Source organism: Montipora foliosa, chromosome 3 (genome assembly GCF_036669935.1).
Source record: "Montipora foliosa isolate CH-2021 chromosome 3, ASM3666993v2, whole genome shotgun sequence".
Classification (NCBI taxonomy): domain Eukaryota; kingdom Metazoa; phylum Cnidaria; class Anthozoa; order Scleractinia; family Acroporidae; genus Montipora; species Montipora foliosa.
The window spans coordinates 32,060,560-32,080,892 of NC_090871.1; the positions used below are offsets into that span (position 1 = coordinate 32,060,560).

At 37.4% G+C, this 20,333-nt stretch overlaps 2 protein-coding genes and 1 long non-coding RNA gene across 3 annotated transcripts in view; 2 read left to right on the top strand and 1 right to left on the bottom strand.

Moving 5' to 3' along the window:
• The first annotated feature begins 2,454 nt into the window (after positions 1–2,454).
• On the top strand, positions 2,455–8,074 carry LOC137997298 (germ cell nuclear acidic protein-like). Its single transcript, XM_068843213.1, has 3 exons — positions 2,455–2,660; positions 4,414–4,479; positions 6,520–8,074. The coding sequence occupies exons 1-3, from the start codon at positions 2,573–2,575 to the stop codon at positions 7,665–7,667; spliced, it is 1,302 nt and encodes a 433-aa protein (XP_068699314.1). The 5' UTR covers positions 2,455–2,572; the 3' UTR covers positions 7,668–8,074.
• Positions 8,075–12,244: 4,170 nt separating this feature from the next.
• On the bottom strand, positions 12,245–16,177 carry LOC137997301 (uncharacterized). Its single transcript, XR_011122445.1, has 3 exons — positions 15,988–16,177; positions 14,345–14,539; positions 12,245–12,821 (listed from the first exon to the last, which is right to left on the bottom strand). It is a non-coding gene; the product is annotated as an uncharacterized lncRNA (long non-coding RNA).
• A 917-nt stretch (positions 16,178–17,094) lies between these two features.
• Positions 17,095–20,333, top strand: part of LOC137997299 (RNA polymerase-associated protein LEO1-like) — a 5,790-nt gene continuing 2,551 nt past the window's right edge. Inside the window, exon 1 of the mRNA XM_068843214.1 lies at positions 17,095–17,312. Coding sequence (XP_068699315.1) covers positions 17,231–17,312 — 82 coding nt within the window. The 5' untranslated portion in view covers positions 17,095–17,230. The remainder of the gene's footprint in view (positions 17,313–20,333) is intronic.

A 20,333-nucleotide genomic window follows, 5' to 3' on the forward strand; every position in this document is an offset into this window, starting at 1 on the left:
ACTGTACACACAAGCAATTTCTCCTTGACAAGTTTTTGTGTAGCACGTACCACAGCCAACCCAATTCACGCTCATGGAAGGTCTAGTTTTGCTTAAAATTTCTTTTAATTGTTAAATATGTAGGGACAACATTTTAATTCTAGTTAATTGAAGATAATAATAATAATAATAATAATAATAATAATAATAATAATAATAATAATAATAATAATAATAACGATAGCGTGTGCATGCGGGGAACAAAGACAATATTTAATTAAAGAGACAAGTACTCCGAGTGAATATCAGGAATGAAAAGTCTGCATGCTAAACACAAAGTTTGCAGCGTACCAGTAATATGTGAGGGGAAAAAAAGGGCATCGCGTTATTAACAGATTTCCAAAGAATGCGGGACTCGAGGGCTGTCCTGTATTTCTTGCAAAGGTCATCAACTTGTAATAGATTTCTCGGTGCCCAAAGGGCGAACCTTGAATTAGTGCTTTTATTCAAGGAAATGGTTATGTAAGGTATGGTATTCACGAGTTTGACAAGTACATGAGAAGTATGCAATCAGATTAACTGTTTGTCAAGTAGACGTCAATTTGCATATTGCTCGATAATTTCCACAGGTGTTTGTGAGAGTCAAGTCACTGTACTTAGGAAAGCAGCTTGGAAGAAGAAATCGAGAATTTCCTGACAGACAAAGTTTGGCGTAAATTCGGAGGAATATAATGGCGAATTTAGCAAAGTTGAGTACTAACTTTTGGCCGGTGCAATTCCGTTGGCTTTGCGCACTTCCAAGTGACAAGATCCTTTTATTGTTGTTTAGGAATAGCTGTTTCAACGACTGAGGTATAGCTTATTTAGGCGTTGTTCTTTAAAATAGATGAAGAAGCGGATATGGACCTAAATGCTGTTGGGCTTGTTTTATTTGTTTTGTTATGTTTCAGTCCTAGTCTTACAGGAAGTCTTGGTTGTTCCTAATAGGACGTTTTCACGTGACGTCTCGCCGCCATGCTGGAGAACGAAAACAAAAGATCTCTCATCGGCTTCCTTTGTTCGTCCACCAGAAGTCGTACATTTCTCTATTGTTATTGGTGTCCCTAGAGGTTGCTTGAAAACGTCCTATTGGGAGCGGAGGATTTCGTGCGCCAATCTCACAGCCGAAGAATGCCAACACTTTGTGGGCAGCTGTTTTCCGAAACCACTCGAAGCAAATGGAATTGGGTGCTTAATATCTTTTTATTAAATGTACTTTTAGTGGTGTTCTGGGTTGTTTGTAGAGTTACAAATACGAGGAAAGCACTTCACATCTAGGCATCCTGCATTATTGAACTAAAGCGCGCAGAATATTTTTAATATTGCAGCTTGTTCTAGTTTTAATAACGCTGCGTGCCGTTATAGCATTTTGAAGATTACCCTGCGATCAAAAAAGGCCGCTGAAAAAATTGATTTGCATTATTTTCTCTCCGAGATATAATGCAGGCAAGCAACAATGGGTTTGAATGGCGATCAGTAATTATTCTATACTGGCCCGCAAAACCACAACTCATGCAAAATGGTTTTCACTACTTGATCAAGGCAATTTATGATATCTCTAAATTGAAATGCTTTCAAAGTACAATGACACAAACTTTGAAGAAAAAAAAAAATACATAAACATGAACACAAGCGAACTGCTGTTACGTCAACAGGCAAAATTCGCTTTGTTTCCACGCCTTGACAGAAGTGCCTTGAAGACGTGGAAACCAGCGCCAGTCAGGCTCACATTGACTTCAAGGATGATACAATTCCCAGTTTTGGACAAAAGCAGGAAATTAGCCCGTGCTTATGAAATTACTTGTTCATCATTGCATCAACATCTTACGCCTCCAAGAAATGAATTACATCAGCAGAAATAATCTCTACGAAGTGTTTTTTATTTACTTCATATCCCTTATGAGAGAGTTATTCGTTTTCAATCGTAAAGAGAAAGAACTGTCAACAAAGGAATGATGACTTAATATTATTGCTTAGTTATGGCACCTTCCCCCATAAAAGGAAAAAAAAATTCTGGCTGTGCCGGAATACAGCAGAGACATTGACCAGTTAGGAAAAATAAAATGGTCCCCTGACCATTTAATACTTTTGGAGGGATTAAATAATAATAATGTGGAAATTTCACATGATATTACGATTTCAAATTATGTGGACCAACATCGCGTCCTTACAAAAAAAAACAAAAAAAAAAAAAAAAAATGGATAGCTTCTTGCGTTATCCGTAAAAAAATTCAGTGATCTGTTATTGCTACAATTTCGTATTACGTTCCATGTTCTGAGCATAAGATAGCATTTAACCGATGTCAATTATCCATGAGGCAAGTTTTGCACCATGTATAAATATTTTGTGTTCTGGATGGCTGCCAATTTTGCAAGAGCATTTCAGTGGCATTCCTATACCGAATTATTTGTTCAACTGGTAAGTAATATTGTAAAACACAAGCAATATTCATTGGAAACGCTAGTATAAAACTAGAAAGTACTTCTACTTCGAGTCCATTTTTCCCTGCTCCATAAGAGGCACGGAGATAAGGAGAACTTGAGAAAACTTCAAATGAAAATGATCTCGAAAGCTTTCATCATCTTTTGCTCTTTGACTCTTCTTGGGTTTGTGTGCAGCAAGCCTTTGTCGTCAAATGATGGTAAGTTGATATATTTATCAAGTTCTTATTCACTCAAGTATTTTTCCGGTATAATTGGTGACTTTTCGCTATTTATGTTGATAAAAAATTATAACGAGAGCTCTCCTGTTTAGATTTGGCCAAAAGCAATTTCCCTTTTTTGTTCAAAGATCGATAAACAAACAAAACAAAAGAAAAGTTACCTGATTGCTTTTATTTTAATAACGTTAAGTTGATCAGATATTTGGCTGTGGCAGACTTTATGTGTATAGACAGAGAAAGAGCTTAAAAAAATGTCCTCTGCATAACTCTGACAGGTGGTAAGTCGTTGAAATAAGCGATTCTCGTCGTTGTTGAATAATAGACTGACAAATGAAAAAGGCCGCGGTTTCAAAAAAATGTAGAGAATACGAAAACGAAATAAACAGAAAGGAAGGGTGATTATACTCGAACGATTTTGCTTATCAATATAGATGATTATGTTTGTGAGATGTTTCTGGTAATAACACAATAATAATAATAATATATAAGTTCTGGAACGTTATTACAACCCCATTATCCTTGAACTGAGAAAAGAGGTTCTTAATGCAAATTTTAATCGTTCTTTGGTTCTATGTCGTGCAATATTAAATTGTGTGTCTTCAAGGCTTTTCTTTTTTCTAAGTTCGTTTTCTTCCACTTTTCAATGATCGCAAAACATAGTCGGTGTTAATTGCTACACGAACTTCAAACACAATCTACTTTACATCCGTTTTCCAATATGGCTCCTCGGAAAGTCAAAACTCTTTTCAAGGGTAATTCTGGATCAAATTGCTTTTCCTTGACTCTACCTTTCAAATACGTTTCAATACGTTAATATCTTTCAATACGTTTCAAATTTCATATTATTTTACCTGACATTGAAAGCTGAACATGTTGCCCGAAGGGCTTTAAATATATTACGATTTTCTCCTAAAGTTCACGGCTATCAAGCTAAGTGAAAGCCCAACTGTTGAGATCGAGGAATATGCCGTAACATTTTGTCCCGTGGATAAGTCATTATCCAAAGTTTCAATCTGTGCAAAGATTTAAGTATTTGATCGCGTACCTCTGAATATGCATACTCTAAGCAGAAGGCGTGTTCGAAAATCTTTATCACGGTTAGACGCAAAGTATATTTTGCACTCTAGATACGACTTATCCTCTGCAGAATAAAGTTATACAGCCTTTGAGCAAATGGGTCCGGGAATGGGAGTTAAAACCTTCTGTTGATATCGAGTAAACCAATTTTATAAGTTAAGGAACACGCACTTAGTTCTAGCGGTAGAGCACATTGATCTGTATTGCTAACATCAAAATATGGCCCACTGAATAGACCAATTATAGTACGCTCGTATCTTGGGTGGATCTTTTGAAGTTGCGCCCTTTTCTTTAGCGCGTGATGTTCGCGTTTTGCAAAAAGAATTAACAAAACTCGCATACAACTTCCACGATTGAATATCCGTCTGCTTCCAATTAGCCCATGACTTCGGCCTCCCGTAACCCTGGATTAATTATTTCATTTAAAGACGCTTTGAAGTTGTAAGCAATAATACTAGTAATAATAATGATGATGATGATAATAAAAATAATAATAATAATAATAATAATAATAATAATAATAATGCTGATATAGTTTCTGGGAGAATATTCCATATCTTTATATCATGATAACGGCTTGACTACAAATACAGCCATATATCATATCAAACAACAGCTTAGAAAATTAACGTTTTCTTTTCTTTTCTTTTTCCAGAAAAACGCTCAGTCACTAATGACCTTGAAGGGGAGCTGCGTTGGCTAGATATGATGTATCGAGTTGGTACGAAACTGTGAAGTATTTAAATCAAACTTTAACTTCGAGACTTAATATCTTCCTTCAAAACATCAACATCCAAGATCCAACATCATCTCGAAAATAGCGTATTTTGCAAAGTAGTCACGAACGAAAACGAATGGACTTGTTAAGACTTTAATTTGAAGTGTCTTTGAGCAAGATAAGGACTAAAATACGAGAAAGTAGTTTAGCCTTCAGGGAAAAAAAGGGCTCTTATCAACGCTGATATATTCGGATGTTAGCCCCTATACCACTGATCCAAAGTATCCTCTTGGACTTTAAGCTATAAACTAGGTTTTCGTGACAATCTTCCTGCAATACCGTTAGGAATGTGACTGAGAGGTTGGCACTATTTATCTTCGATAAAATGTTTGTCGTTTCAAACCGGATTAGTCTGTTGAAATTATCGTCACGTTAAGCCAATGATTTAATGGTCAAACTCCTTGAGCCAACTCCAAGAATGAAGGCTGAAGTCATCAACTTTTTTTCAGAGGCTCGAAGTTATTGTCTCTTTATAAAATTGAGTTTGAAGAAAATCGATATTTGGCCGCCACTTTAGATAATTTCCTGAAATTTGCGCGCATTATTTAAGCATGGAGAAGACAGAGTTTTTATGCGTTGGTTGAGCTCAACCATAGTGTATTTGCTGTTATCATACTTAAAAAGACCATCAAAGCTAACTCGTTATTTTTATTTTTACTTGTCGATGCCACCTAATTTAAAGAACTAAAAAAATAAATAAATAAATAACAACAGCAACAACAAAAATAAGGAAAGAAAAACAAAAAAACTCAACATAAAGCAAAGTAGACAATTTCACAAAAGGAAATTGAAAAATGGGTACGGACTCTTTGCTTCACCGTACCAAGAAACTGTCGTCTACATGAAAATATGAACAAACTACGGGCCAGAATTGGAAAAGATACCTAAGGGGCCGATTACATGTACATGAACCAGGCCAGACTGGTCAGCAGGGCTGGTTGCGTTTGCCGAAATGAGTTTCTGTCCGCTATTACATGAAGTAAGCCAGCCCAGCTTGGGTTTAAAAAAGATGATAGAAAAGATAACAAAAACAAGGAGAAGTAAAAGCGCTTGTCTCGCTAAATTGTTATCAAAATTCACCACTCTGCAATTGAAAGAACCTTAAAGTTTGCTATCATATTCATCTTTTATTTGAACATTAAAAAAAAAATAATAATCAAAAACACTATTCCGTGGGCCATTTTGCTCCAAAGTGCAGTAATGTGGCTAGAAATCGCTGGCCCGGATAACCGGGTTGTCCCGGTGAACGCGATTGCATGGCGGGAGCTGGGATCTCGGCTAACCAGGCTGAGATTTTCCCATGTTATCGCACTCTTAAACAAGCCAGCCTGCCTAACAGGGCCAGCCCGGCTCGTGTAATTGGCCCCTAATACTGTTTCTTATTGATTTCCAGAGTTCATGGGAGAATTGTCTTTTCGTTTGCGTACAGGGACTCTTCACGAAACGAGACGGTTCCCGCTTTTCATTGCATAAATCACTGTGGCAATACTTTCAAAACAACCATGCACTAAGAAACGTTATTTTGCCAATTGTCTTCATTGTTTTTCTCGTCATCTGTAAATTTATTTTTTGTGGCAGTATTTCCAGTCATGGAAAAACATTGAACTTATGATGTAGAAAAGTCCTTTGACCTATTTGGAAGTAACCACGAAAATAGCACGATGATCGTCGAAAAACTACGATTTCGCTGGTCATTTTGGAAAGGGTGTGTTTTGACAAGTAAAAAAAAACTAAGGCAATTAATTTCGTCAAGTTTTCATTTCCTTTCATTTCATGCTCCAGCACCCCAAGCTGTAAGGCCTCGATGAACTTCCGTTACAGTGTATTCAAATCCTCTCACTGCATTATTCACATTTTTCCAAAAATGTAGCATCGACACCCACCGCAAACATCACTCAAAAAGATCTGAATACCAGCCGGAATGTTTGAAAAGGTAAATAACTACAGTGAAAAAAAAAAGGTTATGTTGTCTCATTGTTTCAGAAAAGGAAAAGTTGGACAAGCTGATCAAAAATGGGGAAGCCACGAATGTAGAGGATGCCACAAATGACGATGACAGCGGTGATGGCGACGACGACGACGACGACGACGACGACGATGACGACGATGATGATGCTCCTGACTATAGGAATGATGACAGTGGTGATGGTGATGACGACGACGACGACGACGCCGATGATGACGATGATGACGATGATGATGCACCTGACTACAGGAATGATGACAGTGGTGATGGTGATGACGACGACGACGACGATGATGACGATGATGACGATGATGATGCGCCTGACTACAGGAATGATGACAGTGGTGATGGTGATGACGACGACGACGACGATGATGACGATGATGACGATGATGATGCACCTGACTACAGGAATGATGACAGTGGTGATGGTGATGACGACGACGACGACGATGATGACGATGATGACGATGATGATGCACCTGACTACACGAATGATGACAGTGGTGATGGTGATGATGACGACGACGACGATGATGACGATGATGACGATGATGATGCACCTGACTACAGGAATGATGACAGTGGTGATGGTGATGATGATGACGACGACGACGACGATGATGACGATGATGATGATGCACCTGACTACAGGAATGATGACAGTGGTGATGGTGATGATGATGATGATGATGATGACGACGACGATGACGATGATGATGCACCTGACTATAAAAATGATGACAGTGGCGATGGAGATGATGATGATGATGATGATGATGATGATGACGACGACGACGATGATGCGCCTGATTATAACAATGATGAAAGTGGTGATGATGACGACGACGACGACGACGACGATGATGATGATGATGATGATGACGATGATTTTCCGGATTCTACTGATTATGACAAAGTTAAAGGCGAGAGTAGCGAAAATGGCCCAAAGGCATATTATGACAATAATAGCGACTCTCCTCTCAAAAATAAGCCATCTTCTCTGGGTGAGATCCTTAGAAAACAACGTATCGCCTCTCATTTTTCGCGCTTAGCAGAGATAGCTCGAAAAGGAAAGCTCTCCTCACAGGCAAGGGACTCTATTGAGGATGATTTGCTAGATGCTTTGCTTTCTGAGTATGAGACAAATGGTAGACACAAGTAATACACCAGCGCCATTACGTTTAATTTACCAGTCTTACCATCATGTTAATTGAATAGCCCTTACATTTTTTCGCTTTAACTTGCAGTGTATAAACAAAAAAAAAATAAATAAATAAAGGTATATAGGTAGATATTTTTTGCATACCAATTTATGTACATTTCTGCTTGTATAGCTTTGTAACAAAGAAAACATTCATTGATTAATTGGATGCGACAGGCATCTGTTGGTTGGCAGGTAAAATGGCGAGGGAAGCTTCATTATAATTTGCATAACAGTGATATGCGTAGATAGCTATCTGTTTAATCTGTCCAATTGCAAAAAAACAAATTCTTGTTATGCCGGCCATTATGCATACTTTCCAACTAATATTGATACCTTGCTAAAATAAAAGTCATTGAGTTTCTATGTTCCTCCTAGTTGAAGTCTTCGGGATGGGTCATAGGGAAGAGAGTAACAGCACTCTTGGTGGCTACACTAGACCGGTCTCTTCTTCTTTACTCTTTAGAGAGCGAAACTGACCAGTCATAGACCCTTTGCATAAATGGCGCCCAAATTTGAATAACAATACTTGATACTTAGCCTCACATTCATGAAAAAAATCCTTTGTCTTGAAACATAAACACGAGGCTAAGGATGTATACAGTATTGTTACTCAAATTTGGGCGCAATTTATTCAAAGGTCTATGTTTCTACAACAAAAGCTCTATGAAAATGAATTGCTAAATTCAGTACTAAATATTTCCAAACTCCTATGGGACAACTCCACGGGACTCCACGCCAACGTAATTAACATAACAAGCACAATCTATTGTTTCATTACACATGTGAGATAAAATATTCGCGTCCGGCCTTTATGGGCTTCAAAACGGCTCGCCTGCAGCTCGCCGTTTTAAATGTCCATGAAGGCCAAACGTTCATATGTTATCTATTACATTACAAACTCTGCTTTGATCGGCTGCTCAAGCCCAATGTGTAAATAGTTCACCCTGAAGTCAAAATATATACTTTTTTGGAAGTACCTATTGGATTTTTAGGCTTTCTTTTCTGTTTTTCTTTTTTTTTTTTTTACCTTTTGTTTTTCGACTTTTTTTTTCGGCATTACTCCTGGGAAAATCCAGTTTCAGCGGCTTCAATACAACCCAACTCAGTACCCCGGCTCTGTTTTTGTGTAACATGTACCACAGGCAACTTAGTTTATGCTTACGGAGCGTCTGAAAGCCAAGCTCAGGCTTCTATCCATGCAAGAAAGTTTGGTTATGACGTCAGCGTACGCCCTATAGATTCTAGTACGAGGACAAGAACAAGTACGAGATTTGACTGCCTACTTTTAGCGAAAGTACTTTGAAAATTTATAACCCGCACGATTAATCTTACTCTTTGTTAGCAGTATAGGATGCTCAGTTATTCTTGTTGCTGGTACCTGAGCCTTTTTGCTGATCGAAAAATGCCAAAACTGCTGCCAAAACCTTGTACTAAAATGACGACGGTGTCATGTTTTTTCCCGCCAAAATGACGCTGGTTTGCGCGCGCTCACTCTTGTTCTTTGAGGAAATCTCGTACTCGTCGTCGTTATCGTCCTACAACCTAAAGTCATCCATTGTCGGAGTGGTGGTGGGGAGGCAGGACTGCCTCTGGGGACGAGAGTGTTCTGGCAATTTTTCTTGGCGGGAAATAGCGTGGAAGCGTTGCATTTGGCAACCCGCGTTTTCCTGGCGGGAAATGATATTAGCGAAATTAAAAAGCAACAGGCTGAAAAACAGAAAGAAGCGCGAGAGAAGAAGTGGCGAAATTTGAGAAATGTAAGCAAAGAAAGCCTGCAGAGAAACCAATTAAGGAGAAGAAGAGGAACGTGTAATAAAGAACACCGTACAGCTGAGAGAAATAGAGCGAGATTAGAGAGTTAGATTTCAATAGCTTCGTTGCTCGCCATGTTGGCTCGCATGACTCGCAGCCATGGCTCGCATGACTCGCTTGGCTCGCTGGCTCGCACATTGTCCCAACTCCGACTTTAAAGTTAATGTTTCAGTTATGCTTCGCTCTGTCAAGATCACTTTTCTCAATGAAAAATAAAGTCGATTTTTTTTACACGTTTTTTCGTTATTATTCAAAAAAGGATATTGACGTCAGCTTTTGTCGTCTTTACTCTTATTAATCACAAGAAATGACACCATAAAATGTTCAAAATTAAGTGAAAAAAGTACGTTTCTCCTTTCAAGGGCCATGTACAGTAAACAGTACGAATCCCTTTGGGGTTTTACTGTTTTGCCTTGTTCTGGCTTACTTTAAAATATTGAGTTTGGTTTGATAGTTTTTAATGTCACCGATGCATGAAAGAATTTGAATTTAAACTGAATTTGTGAATCAACCAAATCACATAATCGGTTCTGCTGTTGAGATTTAAGGACGGTGCCTACTATTGTTATTGCGCATACGTTCTGCGCATTTCGAGATACTCGGATTTCCTATACGTGGTGCTTATTAACACAGGGATATTTTTTCGCGGTTCAAAACTATGCGAAAACAGTAAAACTTAGCAAGTGCTCTTGGTATCCAAAAATAAGATTGTGGGTAATCGCGCATTTTTCAGAGATAATTAAGCTTCAATTTCGAAAAAAGTGTCATACATTGCTTTGTATTTTAAAGCTTTCCACAAATATTGTTGATTAATCATCTTCGAATGCGTGGTAACCCCCAATTTTCGTTTTGGATTTCAATAACATTTGCTAAGATCTGCTTTTCCCGAATACTCAGTAAACCGCGCAAAAATACCTTTGAATTAATAGGCACCGTCCTTAAAAGTAGGACTGTTAACGCTAACCTACATCCACTAATTTGTACCATTTACTTTTAAATGTAATAAAAGTGTGATAAGGCAAACGTTTGTTAATCATTTATGCTACTAATCATGTAGTCCAAAAGATGTTTCTAAAATGCAGTTTGCATTTACCTCGAGTCTTGACATTGACATTAGTTTAACTCCTTAATTTCCAGTAAAGAAAAAAAACTGTGAAGCTCCGCTTTTAGGCTTGGCTAATAGTAACCAGAGGGACGCGGGCTCGATTCCCACTCACGGCACATAAGTTTTTCATTCGAAAGGATCAGTCAGTAGTAGTTCACTGCTACTGCCTAGTTACTGCATCGTTGGATTTCCAACCTTCTTCATGCATAAAGTATATATATATAGCATAGTATCATGCAATTCATAGTATATATCACCATATCACTTTCTTTTTTTGTTTTGATTTTAACGCATCAATCTTAACGCATCAATCTTACAGTGAGTCTTGCAAGTATCAAGTGTTGTTTTTGTTAGACATGAAATGTCATACCGGGGAATTGACTAGTGTTGTGTACGTTTGGAGTTTAGTCAATTCAAAAAGAGAAATTGAAAAACTAGTTGTATCCACTGGTGCCTGATTTTAATATGAAGAGCAATATGTGAACCTGTCACTGCACTGACATGTTGTTTGTAACAATCCAACTATTTTGAAGTTTTGCTTTATTTTAAAATTCCCTCCGGCTGCAAATTTGTTTTGAGCGAAGAGTTGTAGGCGCTGTTTAAGACATGATAACATGAAAGTGCTAGTAGGAGTGGGACTGTTATCTGTTGCATCACCTTGTATAAGCTACGGGAGGGATTCCGTAGCAAAAGGATCATATATATTTGATCATTTGATCAACGTTAACGTTGAAGGTTTTATAACTTAGGGTACGTACGAACAAAGAGATCCTTGCAAAGCATCTACTTGTGCCCATTTGGAGGTTGTTCAACTTGTGTCGTCGACACAATTAAACGTGTTTAGTTAATTTAAAGAGCGGTCACGAATTATTAGAATTCTGCAAAGCTTTCTCAAGGTCGTATTTTCTTTCTTTTTTATTATTTGTTTTGAGGCGAATTCAGACAGAAAATTACAACTTTATAAAACATCGATTGTTTGAAATTGGAAGTTTAATTAAACCGCCTCTGATACCGGCTTTTTTTTTTTTCGGTCATTACGACTGTCAGAGATCGGTGGTTGGACATAATCCTACCAGTCACATGAACATAACGACAAGCAATGTAGTCTACGCAAACCACGCTTTTCTAAGAGACAAGGACGTTATCTTGCTTTTACTCGCATGTAGCTGTAGTGAACGACAGTATGTTAATATCTATATATAACCCAATATGTCAGTTACCTTTCTTCCCACTTGTGACTCGCGTAGAGGGCACCAAAACGAGTAATGGCGTTTCTTTTTTTCATTATTCACCCGATCTAGTTTTACTTTTTTTCTAAGACTTTAGTCTCCTTCATTTTTGAAATTGACAGTCATCTCGTCAAATTCCTGCAATCCAATATTTGAGGATGTAAATCTCTGAGAAACCCTGGCCCATGTTTTCCCTTTGAAACAAAATGCGCGGAAATGGTAGACAGTCTGTTTGACTTTGGTATATTACACTTCTACAAGCCAACGCATGAAGGGTAGTGCCAAGGACAATTCATCCTTCGTTGAATACAGATATAATATCCGCATTTTGTGAAAGAAATCAATACTAACTATGGTTTGAGTAGGAAAATAGTGTGGTTGAGTGTTGACCAAGTTATGGGTATCGTTTTAAACCCACTTTGTTAAACAATCCTCTTTATTTCGCGACATTTTAGTGGTATAACGCCCTAATCTGTTAGGAAACCCTACCAAAATCAGCTGATTACAACACCAATGATGCAGACGGATAATATTTGAAAGGAACCAAGTCAAGTGCGTTTGAACATTTTCAGTGACTATAGATACAAGAAATATGCAACAAAACTCGTAGTAATAATAGAAACAAATAGGCTGAGACAAATTAAGAGTTAGAAATGTATCTTTGTTGCCAAAATTAAAGATGCAGAGTAATCAAAAATACATTTCTGAATAAGAAAACGTTCGGTCGGTGTTTTCGTGGCCACCTCTTCAAGAATAATATTCACGGGAAGTGAAGCGTGCTCTCTGGGAGCGTGCTTGACCAATGCCGTTGCTTTATGCTCATTCCACACAAATGTACTTTGAACGGTCATTTTGCGGTTTTTTCTTCATTTTCCCGCTTTGTTTTAGAACAAAGCCGAAAAAAGAAACTGCCTTCGCTTGACCAGTCGTGAAACATGCCCTTGAAAAAAGCCACATCCACAACATCTGAAAGAGACCAAATATTAGCATATCACGAATTAAAAGAGTTTACAAAAACGTCTTTCAAGTAAGTAAAAAGAGGTAGAAAAAGAAAAATAATATTTTTAAAAGTATGCAAGGAATGAGTGAATAGTGTGTTTTCAGAGATGTAAGGAATAAAACTGAGGGCGAACGGGAGGGAAATCTTTCTTACCTTTGGCCTTTCTGAATAGCCGGTAAATTTTACAACTGTTTGGTGAGCTAGCGGTCAAATTGCTCGCAAAGAATTCTAATAAGTGGAAACTCCTCTTCTGGAAAAATGGCATTCCTTGCCAGGTTCCACTGAATCTGACAAAAATTAAATACTGACAAGGAATGTTCCGTGGCCGGTATGGACATTTAAGACGTGAAACATGTGCAAACTTAAGAACATGCATTCAAACTTTGTAAAAGACGATGCTTACAAACTTAGCGGAATGCTGTCAAACATAATAAGCTCCTCGTTTACTTAATAAAATGGCTGATACTTTAATAAAATTGAAAGAATTATAGCAAAGTCGTTTCTCACTTAAGATGAATGAGTTAAAAACCATTTTAAAATGGATAAAGCCCGAAAATCTGCAAGAAATACACTTTGCTTCAATTGGAGAAGTTTATTGTGTCTGTTAGCATTCCTTAAGTTTGTAACCTTTGCCTATTGTAAAATTTGTATGTCTCTTTTTTTTATGTCCGTGTATCCGTGCTCCTAATTAATGATTTGTATGCAAGTTTTAAAGTTTTTACGTCTCTCATTAAGTTCGGGTGCCATTGATTAACTTTGTGTTCATTTTATCAAGTTTACTTGTGCTGTATTCAGTTTGTAAGCAAATTATCAAGTTTGTGGGCGTTTTGTGTCAGTAACAGCAGAAGAACTGGAAATAGTAATAATTATAAACTTTTTAAGCCTTATTGTCGAACAGATACTTTGAAAATTCATTTTGGAATAGATATATGGATAAGTGTAATGATTTACCGGCATCAGTTGCAGATCTTGAACCTCTTCAAAGCTTCAGAAAAGCCTTTAGAGAAGATTGTATTAACAAATTAAATTAATTCATGAGAATGTTGCTATATTTACTCTCAATTTTAGATTTCAGATTTTAGAATTTGTTTGAAGGGTGTATGGTTTCATAAGGGGATTTAGTACCCGAACCTGCCATAACCTGTTTAATTAATGGACCGTCATTGTCATGGCGTTCATTATTTAATAAAGTTCTTATATGTTGTATATACCGGCCACGATAACAAAGCCTTTTTTTCCTCTTCTTAGTCTAAGTGAACGACATGCTCATTATTCTTATCAAAAGTCGTTAGGATGTTTGCTTATGATTCGAAATGGTTTTAGGTTGTAAAGTTTTATAGAGGATAAAATGTCATTACAAGTTGACTTGACTTTGGAATTCGTTTAAACTGCAACGACCTCGGTAAGCCGTTGTTAGCGCTAACAACGGTAAGCGCATCTACTACGGAGGCTCGGAAGGAGAATTCAAGACCCGATATAATAACCATACCAAGTCCTTTAGGTCAAGGAGATACTGCAACTAGTCTGAACTTCCCAAATATATATGGAATCTGAAGGACAACACACAAATTTCATCCTCAAGTGGAGCATCGCATCATTCGCATCACCGTACAAGTGCGGCACCAGAAAGTGTGACCTTTGCCTATCTGAAAAAGTCGCCATTGTTAGAGCTGACCCAAAGTTCCTGCTAAACAAAAGAACTGAATTAGTATCTAAATGTCGTCATAGAAATAAGCTCCTACTGCATATATATATATATATATATATATATATTTTTTGTTATTATTTTTTTTATTTTATTTTTTTTTTATATATATATATATAACTGAATAAATGTGTGAAAGAAAATTTGCCCTGAGCGGGATTTGAACCCACGTCCCCCCATTACTAGTCGGGTGTGATCACCACTACACCACCAGGACAACCATGCTGGCAACACAGCCATCGACGATGTGATTTACGTGGTTTAAGGCGTGGGCCTCCCGGGAAATTTTCTTTCGAGGTGACAAAGTAGGGGAGCCTATAACTTCACTTGAAACCCAACCAAGGATCAACTTAATGATGCACGACCGTAGTCAACTTAGCGGATGACAAGGAAGGATCCTAGAAGGATACAGGCTAATTTTAATTCTTTTCGAGAGAGTGTAGGAGAGAAACCCTGACAATGCACACCCCAAATAATCATATTTTTAACTGAATAAATGTGTGAACTGAATAAATGTGTTCAAATCCCGCTAAGGGCAAATTTTCTTTCACACATTTATTCAGTTAAAAATATGATTATTTGGGGTGTGCATTGTCAGGGTTTCTCTCCTACACTCTCTCGTATATATATATATATATATATATACGTAGACTTGAACTAGGTCAAAAACATTTATTAGCAAATAAATGTTTTTGACCTAGTTTAAGTCTACGTATCTATTCAAAGCTCTGGTAATCCCATTGAGCACGTTTAGCTGATGATCAATTTATCACGTCATTTCATTATATATATATATATATATATATTGCCTGATGAGTGTGGTCGTCCTTCGACCATACGAAACAGCGTTGTAGCAATAAAACGATGAACTGAAATTTTGCTACCATTGATCATTATTATCACTGCTCCTCTCAGAGTTGAGCGCTGTCTAAATTTATTCTATTCAAGTTCAAGAAGTATATATATATATATATATATACTGCGGTGTAGAGCAACATTTTTTAGAGCTAGTTAGTTAAGGCTCATACTGAAAAATCCTAAACGCTTTTTCCACACATTGTTCAGCCAACTATTGACTATATTACAAAATGAAGTGATCACTTGCTTTCCAATTTGATGCCAAAGCGTAAATGTTATGGGAACAGCGAATATTCTTCATCTATTTATTTCTCCCTGTGAGAGATAATGTTTAATGTGACCAGTGTTAAATCTGAAGAGCCCTATCTGATTTTTAATAATTCACCGGTTGTCCTCATTGCTGTTGTTCTCACAGGTAGAGATGCAAGGTTTTCAGTGTTTTCGTTACCTTAAGTTAACTAGGCGTATAAAAACGAACAAACAATCCTTTAATATGTCTTATAAAAGGTAGGAAGAACATTGCTAAAAGCTTTTTCTAATGGTTTCAAAGACACCTATATAGAACAAACCTTTTATTCGATAGGGCTCTTGAGAAAACGTTGGATCATCGTTTCTTATGTTCCGACTCTGTTCCTCTAAGTTACCATGGCAACGATTTTTAAAACCTAGAATGGGGGACCTAGAATGTGCCCTCTCACATATAACGCATTTTGTAGCTGCACGAGAGCTTGAAATTATAGCTTTTTGCTGTAGTCAGAATTCCCTTACTTTGCTGACCATATAGTTTTAAATTTATTGCAGCATGTTTCTCTTTTTAATAAAGGATATTTCCAAAAAGTCATTAGAACAATATTTCGAAAATGACATTTTAAAGGGTACTCTTATAACCGAACCGTGTTTGCATTTTCATGTCATGGACGACGCCAATTAAAAATATTTCACCATTTTCCTTCCAGAAAGGAAGAAAACAAAATGTTTAGGGCAAGAAGCCAAAACTAAATTCAAACGGAGAGATATGGAAAATAGTTTTCTTCAATCTCCTTGCCTAAGCTTCCTAAAACTTAACTCATTTAGAAGAGTAAAACCGATTACGCAACACAGATTGATAATATCGCATGGCAGTCGCGTGGAACTAATGACGGGATGGAAAGTGCAGTGTAAATCAAAGGGCATCTAAACAACAAGCATACTCTAATATTAAGGAATAGTGTATGCTAGTAGGTAGTTCCAAAGTCAAGTGGTTGGTCGAAAATTTGAATGAAACTATAGCAACCGAAACAACACAATCGAAAATTGGCAAACGTACTGGCATAGGCAAACTCTCCAATGATTAATTGAATTGCTCAAGCAGAATAGCCAACAAAAAAGTGGCGAAAATGAGAGCGCTCAGATAAAAAGAACTCGAGTTTCGACAAAATATTCCGAACCGATGCAATAGCACAACCTTTGTTTTATTGAACAGGAATATTGTTTGTTTTCTTCGAGACCGTTCCCTTAGAGGCTCTTAAGTTGCGAAAATTAAAATTTGTGGAATTCCTTATTGATATGATTTTTCATACGACCCATCTCTCATGACAACTCCAATTATTTGATTACAGACTGATATTGAAAGCCCTTAGAAGCTGAGATAAGCACACATATATATATATATATATATATATATATTGACAGTTTCTGCATTTACATCTGCATGTTCCAGCACTCGGGAGAGAATTTTTGGAAATATCTGATCACTCCATCAAATTTTCGTGCATCACTTGCAAACAGCCATTGTGCCACACAGTCTTGAAGAGTTAGGATCAGCCAAACAAGATGTTTTCGAGAGCCTTAATTCTTCTATGTCTCTTAGCGCTTTTAGCACCAGCCTTAGGAAAACCAATACCTCATCCTGACGGTAAGTTCTTGCCTGTTATCAGTGCTCAGGATTTTTTCGTTCTCTTTGAGCTAACCGATTTGCACGCATGTTTTTACACCTTCGGTATATACTGACCATAAATGAGAGGGTTCAGTAAAAGACAAAAAGTACTTTAGGACTTGATATGAAATAACCCAGTTTTGATCAAGCCAAGTGCTGGTGCATCAGCTTAAATTGCTCCAATAACGTATGCCTAAGACTTTGCCTTTAATTCGCATAGACTTTCAAAACTAAAATTCCACCCGGATCTCAAAGTGCACATAGCTCACTATAGAAGTCAGAGGCTTGTTTTACAAGTAAACTTTCTTCTTTTTGTACAAAACCAGGTTTTTAAAGCTAAAGTTTTGGGGAAAACGTAAAATAATTTACTTAGGATTTCCAAGTAACGTGCTGTCTTTCAGAATGTGTAAATGCTGGATGCGACAGCCAAAGAAACAAATCCAACCAAGCCTTTATAAATGAGCAACCACTTGAACTCTGATAGATAAAAGATTATTCACTCGCCACATAACGGATTGCAAGTGCTTCGCAAAGGCACTGTCTTCTTCAGAAACTAGGACCTAGAAATTTCTCGAAGTTGTATGATTTCCATTTGTATTCAAACTGTAAATCACGATGATTGTTATTTCCCTGTTTTCGTCGAAATATATCCGCTTCCTTGTATTCCACAGTAACCGTCAGGCTCCGGGGCCGTGAATGCCAAATTATGGCGCAAACAAAACGCTACTGTTAATGCAAACTTTATCAAAACTAGATGAAGCGTTCAGTTATTTTTATACGCAATTTACCAGATTGTTGATTCGACCTGACCTTACCATGCCCATCCCTCAACAGCGACAATGCTTCGCAATAAAAATACTAAGGTAACAACTCAAATTGGTGATATTTAACAAGTATATATTCACCGAAGTGGAGGTGGCTAGTAGTGAATAGTTGTCTTAGTACATGATACAACAGTGAGATAACATAGCACAAAATACCATTTACTCAAGCAACGATTACAATATTTTTGGTACAAATTCTACGCGAGTTGCTCGGAGGTGAGCAGCAATGTAGGAAAGGATATTGGGAGTTTGCATGGCCAATCAGAATTCGTCTGCAACGTTACCCACTGTTTTAGTATATCTTAAAAACGTATATTCCGGGTAAGAGGAGAGATAATATCATAATCTCAAGATCAATTTTCTGATCTTTCTGGAACAAAAGCGGACCGTGTCGTGGTCACAACGCCATTTATCATACCGCATAATTTGATGTTCGCCTGAAGGCCGGGACACACTAAGCGATAAGTCGCTGCGACACGTCGCGGGGACAAGTCACTGCAACAATTCGCCTTGTGTGACACGGTTAATTTCATGAAAATCATTGTCGCTGCGGCAGAATTTTGTCTCTGCGATCAGTCGCACGAATTCAAACCAGTTTGAATTCGTGCGACTTATCGCAGCGACAAAATTAGCGAAAGCAGCGTTGTCGCATGTGTGTACACTTCTGGCAACAAGTCGCTGCGACAAAACATAAATGAACCAATGAGAGAGCGTCATATGGACAGCCATATTGAATTAGAAAACTAGTTCACATTCCCCCTCATACGAGATCACTGCATATGCACCGAACTGGCGTCGTGTAGCAGTTACTTGTTTTGCAAGTAGTACACATGGAGCAACTTGTCGCAGAAACATGTCGCTGCGACTCGTCGCCTAGTGTGTCCCGGTCTTGAAACAAATATTTTCTAAATTTGTGTATATATTTTTTCATTTATTTTTTAATTTCTAACGTGTGATATGCCCTTCAATTATACTGACTTCACCGGACGTGGAAAAATATAACGTACAGCAAGAAAAAGAGTGAGAGCCAAAAAAGAAACAAACCCCCAAAACGTCAATAACAAGAATTTTAAAAAGTACACTTACTTATTCAGTTTTTCTGTTAAAAATAAATGAATAAATAAATAAATAAATAAATAAATACATAAATAAATAAATCGGAGAGTTGTCTTAAAGCTTTAAAAATTCAATCCATGCTTCCATTTGTTCCTTAAGCATTTGGGCTGCATGTACACACAATCAGAAAGTTATTAATTAATTCTTATCGGGCAGGTTTTCCACCAAATTTATTTGGCATGCAATGACATCGTTTGTCTTACGTTCATTGTTTGAAAAACAATTTGACTCAGATTGCAGTCGAGAGATCCGATTCTCAATCAATGTTTTGTGGCAATTATAACGCCAAAAAACCGAAAGAGTTGGATTTCTTGCTTTCTTTGGTCAGTTTTTGCTTGTACAGAAATGCAATTTTCTGTTTCAATATCACAATAACTTAAGCCATGCACTGTTAGTTCCAGTAACTGTCCGTATCTACCGTTGCCAAACAACAGAATCGATAGGCACTTTACCCACGCGACGTGTTTGAACCTCGGACGACAACCGGAAGTGGGCTGTTTTCCCTTTTATCCTGTCTTAACATTACCCCATTTATACTGCGAACGGTATCTTTTCATTATTAGAGACTATTAGTTTAAACTCTGGGAGAAACTACTGTTCTGGCGTAAGAAAATTTCACTTCCGGTGTCTGTCCTTGGCTTAAACATGTAGTGTGCTTAAACTCCCTAATCAATAATACTTCAATACCAAAATCATTTGAAACTCTTGATCAAATTCCATAAATGTTGCTTAGCTCGCTGAAAATTGTGTACTTTTTTTATATATACGATTTTAATTAATCTTAATTTGATCATCTTCTATATACATCTGTAAAAGAAGGTCCAGTCCCTAAAATTGATATGTAAATTTGCTTTTTAATTTGTAATACTGTCTGTAAAAAAATGCGCATTTTTTGGCCTTTTAGCTTTTTTCATAATCATACATATATATGTGCTCACTAGCTCGCTAGTTTGAGCACTATAGCATGGCTTAGACGTACCACATGTGTGGGACATTTGGGGTGGCGTTTTAAGCTTAATTGCCCAACAGTAGAGCCAGAGCTAGCGTTAATATAATCCGG

Excerpts from the sequence above, each read along its gene's own strand:
- LOC137997298 (XM_068843213.1), top strand. The coding sequence starts at position 2,573 with ATGAAAATGATCTCGAAAGCTTTCATCATCTTTTGCTCTTTGACTCTT. Across the intron at positions 2,661-4,413 it reads GCCTTTGTCGTCAAATGATG|AAAAACGCTCAGTCACTAAT; the intron begins GTAAGTTGATAT and ends TTCTTTTTCCAG. Across the intron at positions 4,480-6,519 it reads AGATATGATGTATCGAGTTG|AAAAGGAAAAGTTGGACAAG; the intron begins GTACGAAACTGT and ends TCATTGTTTCAG.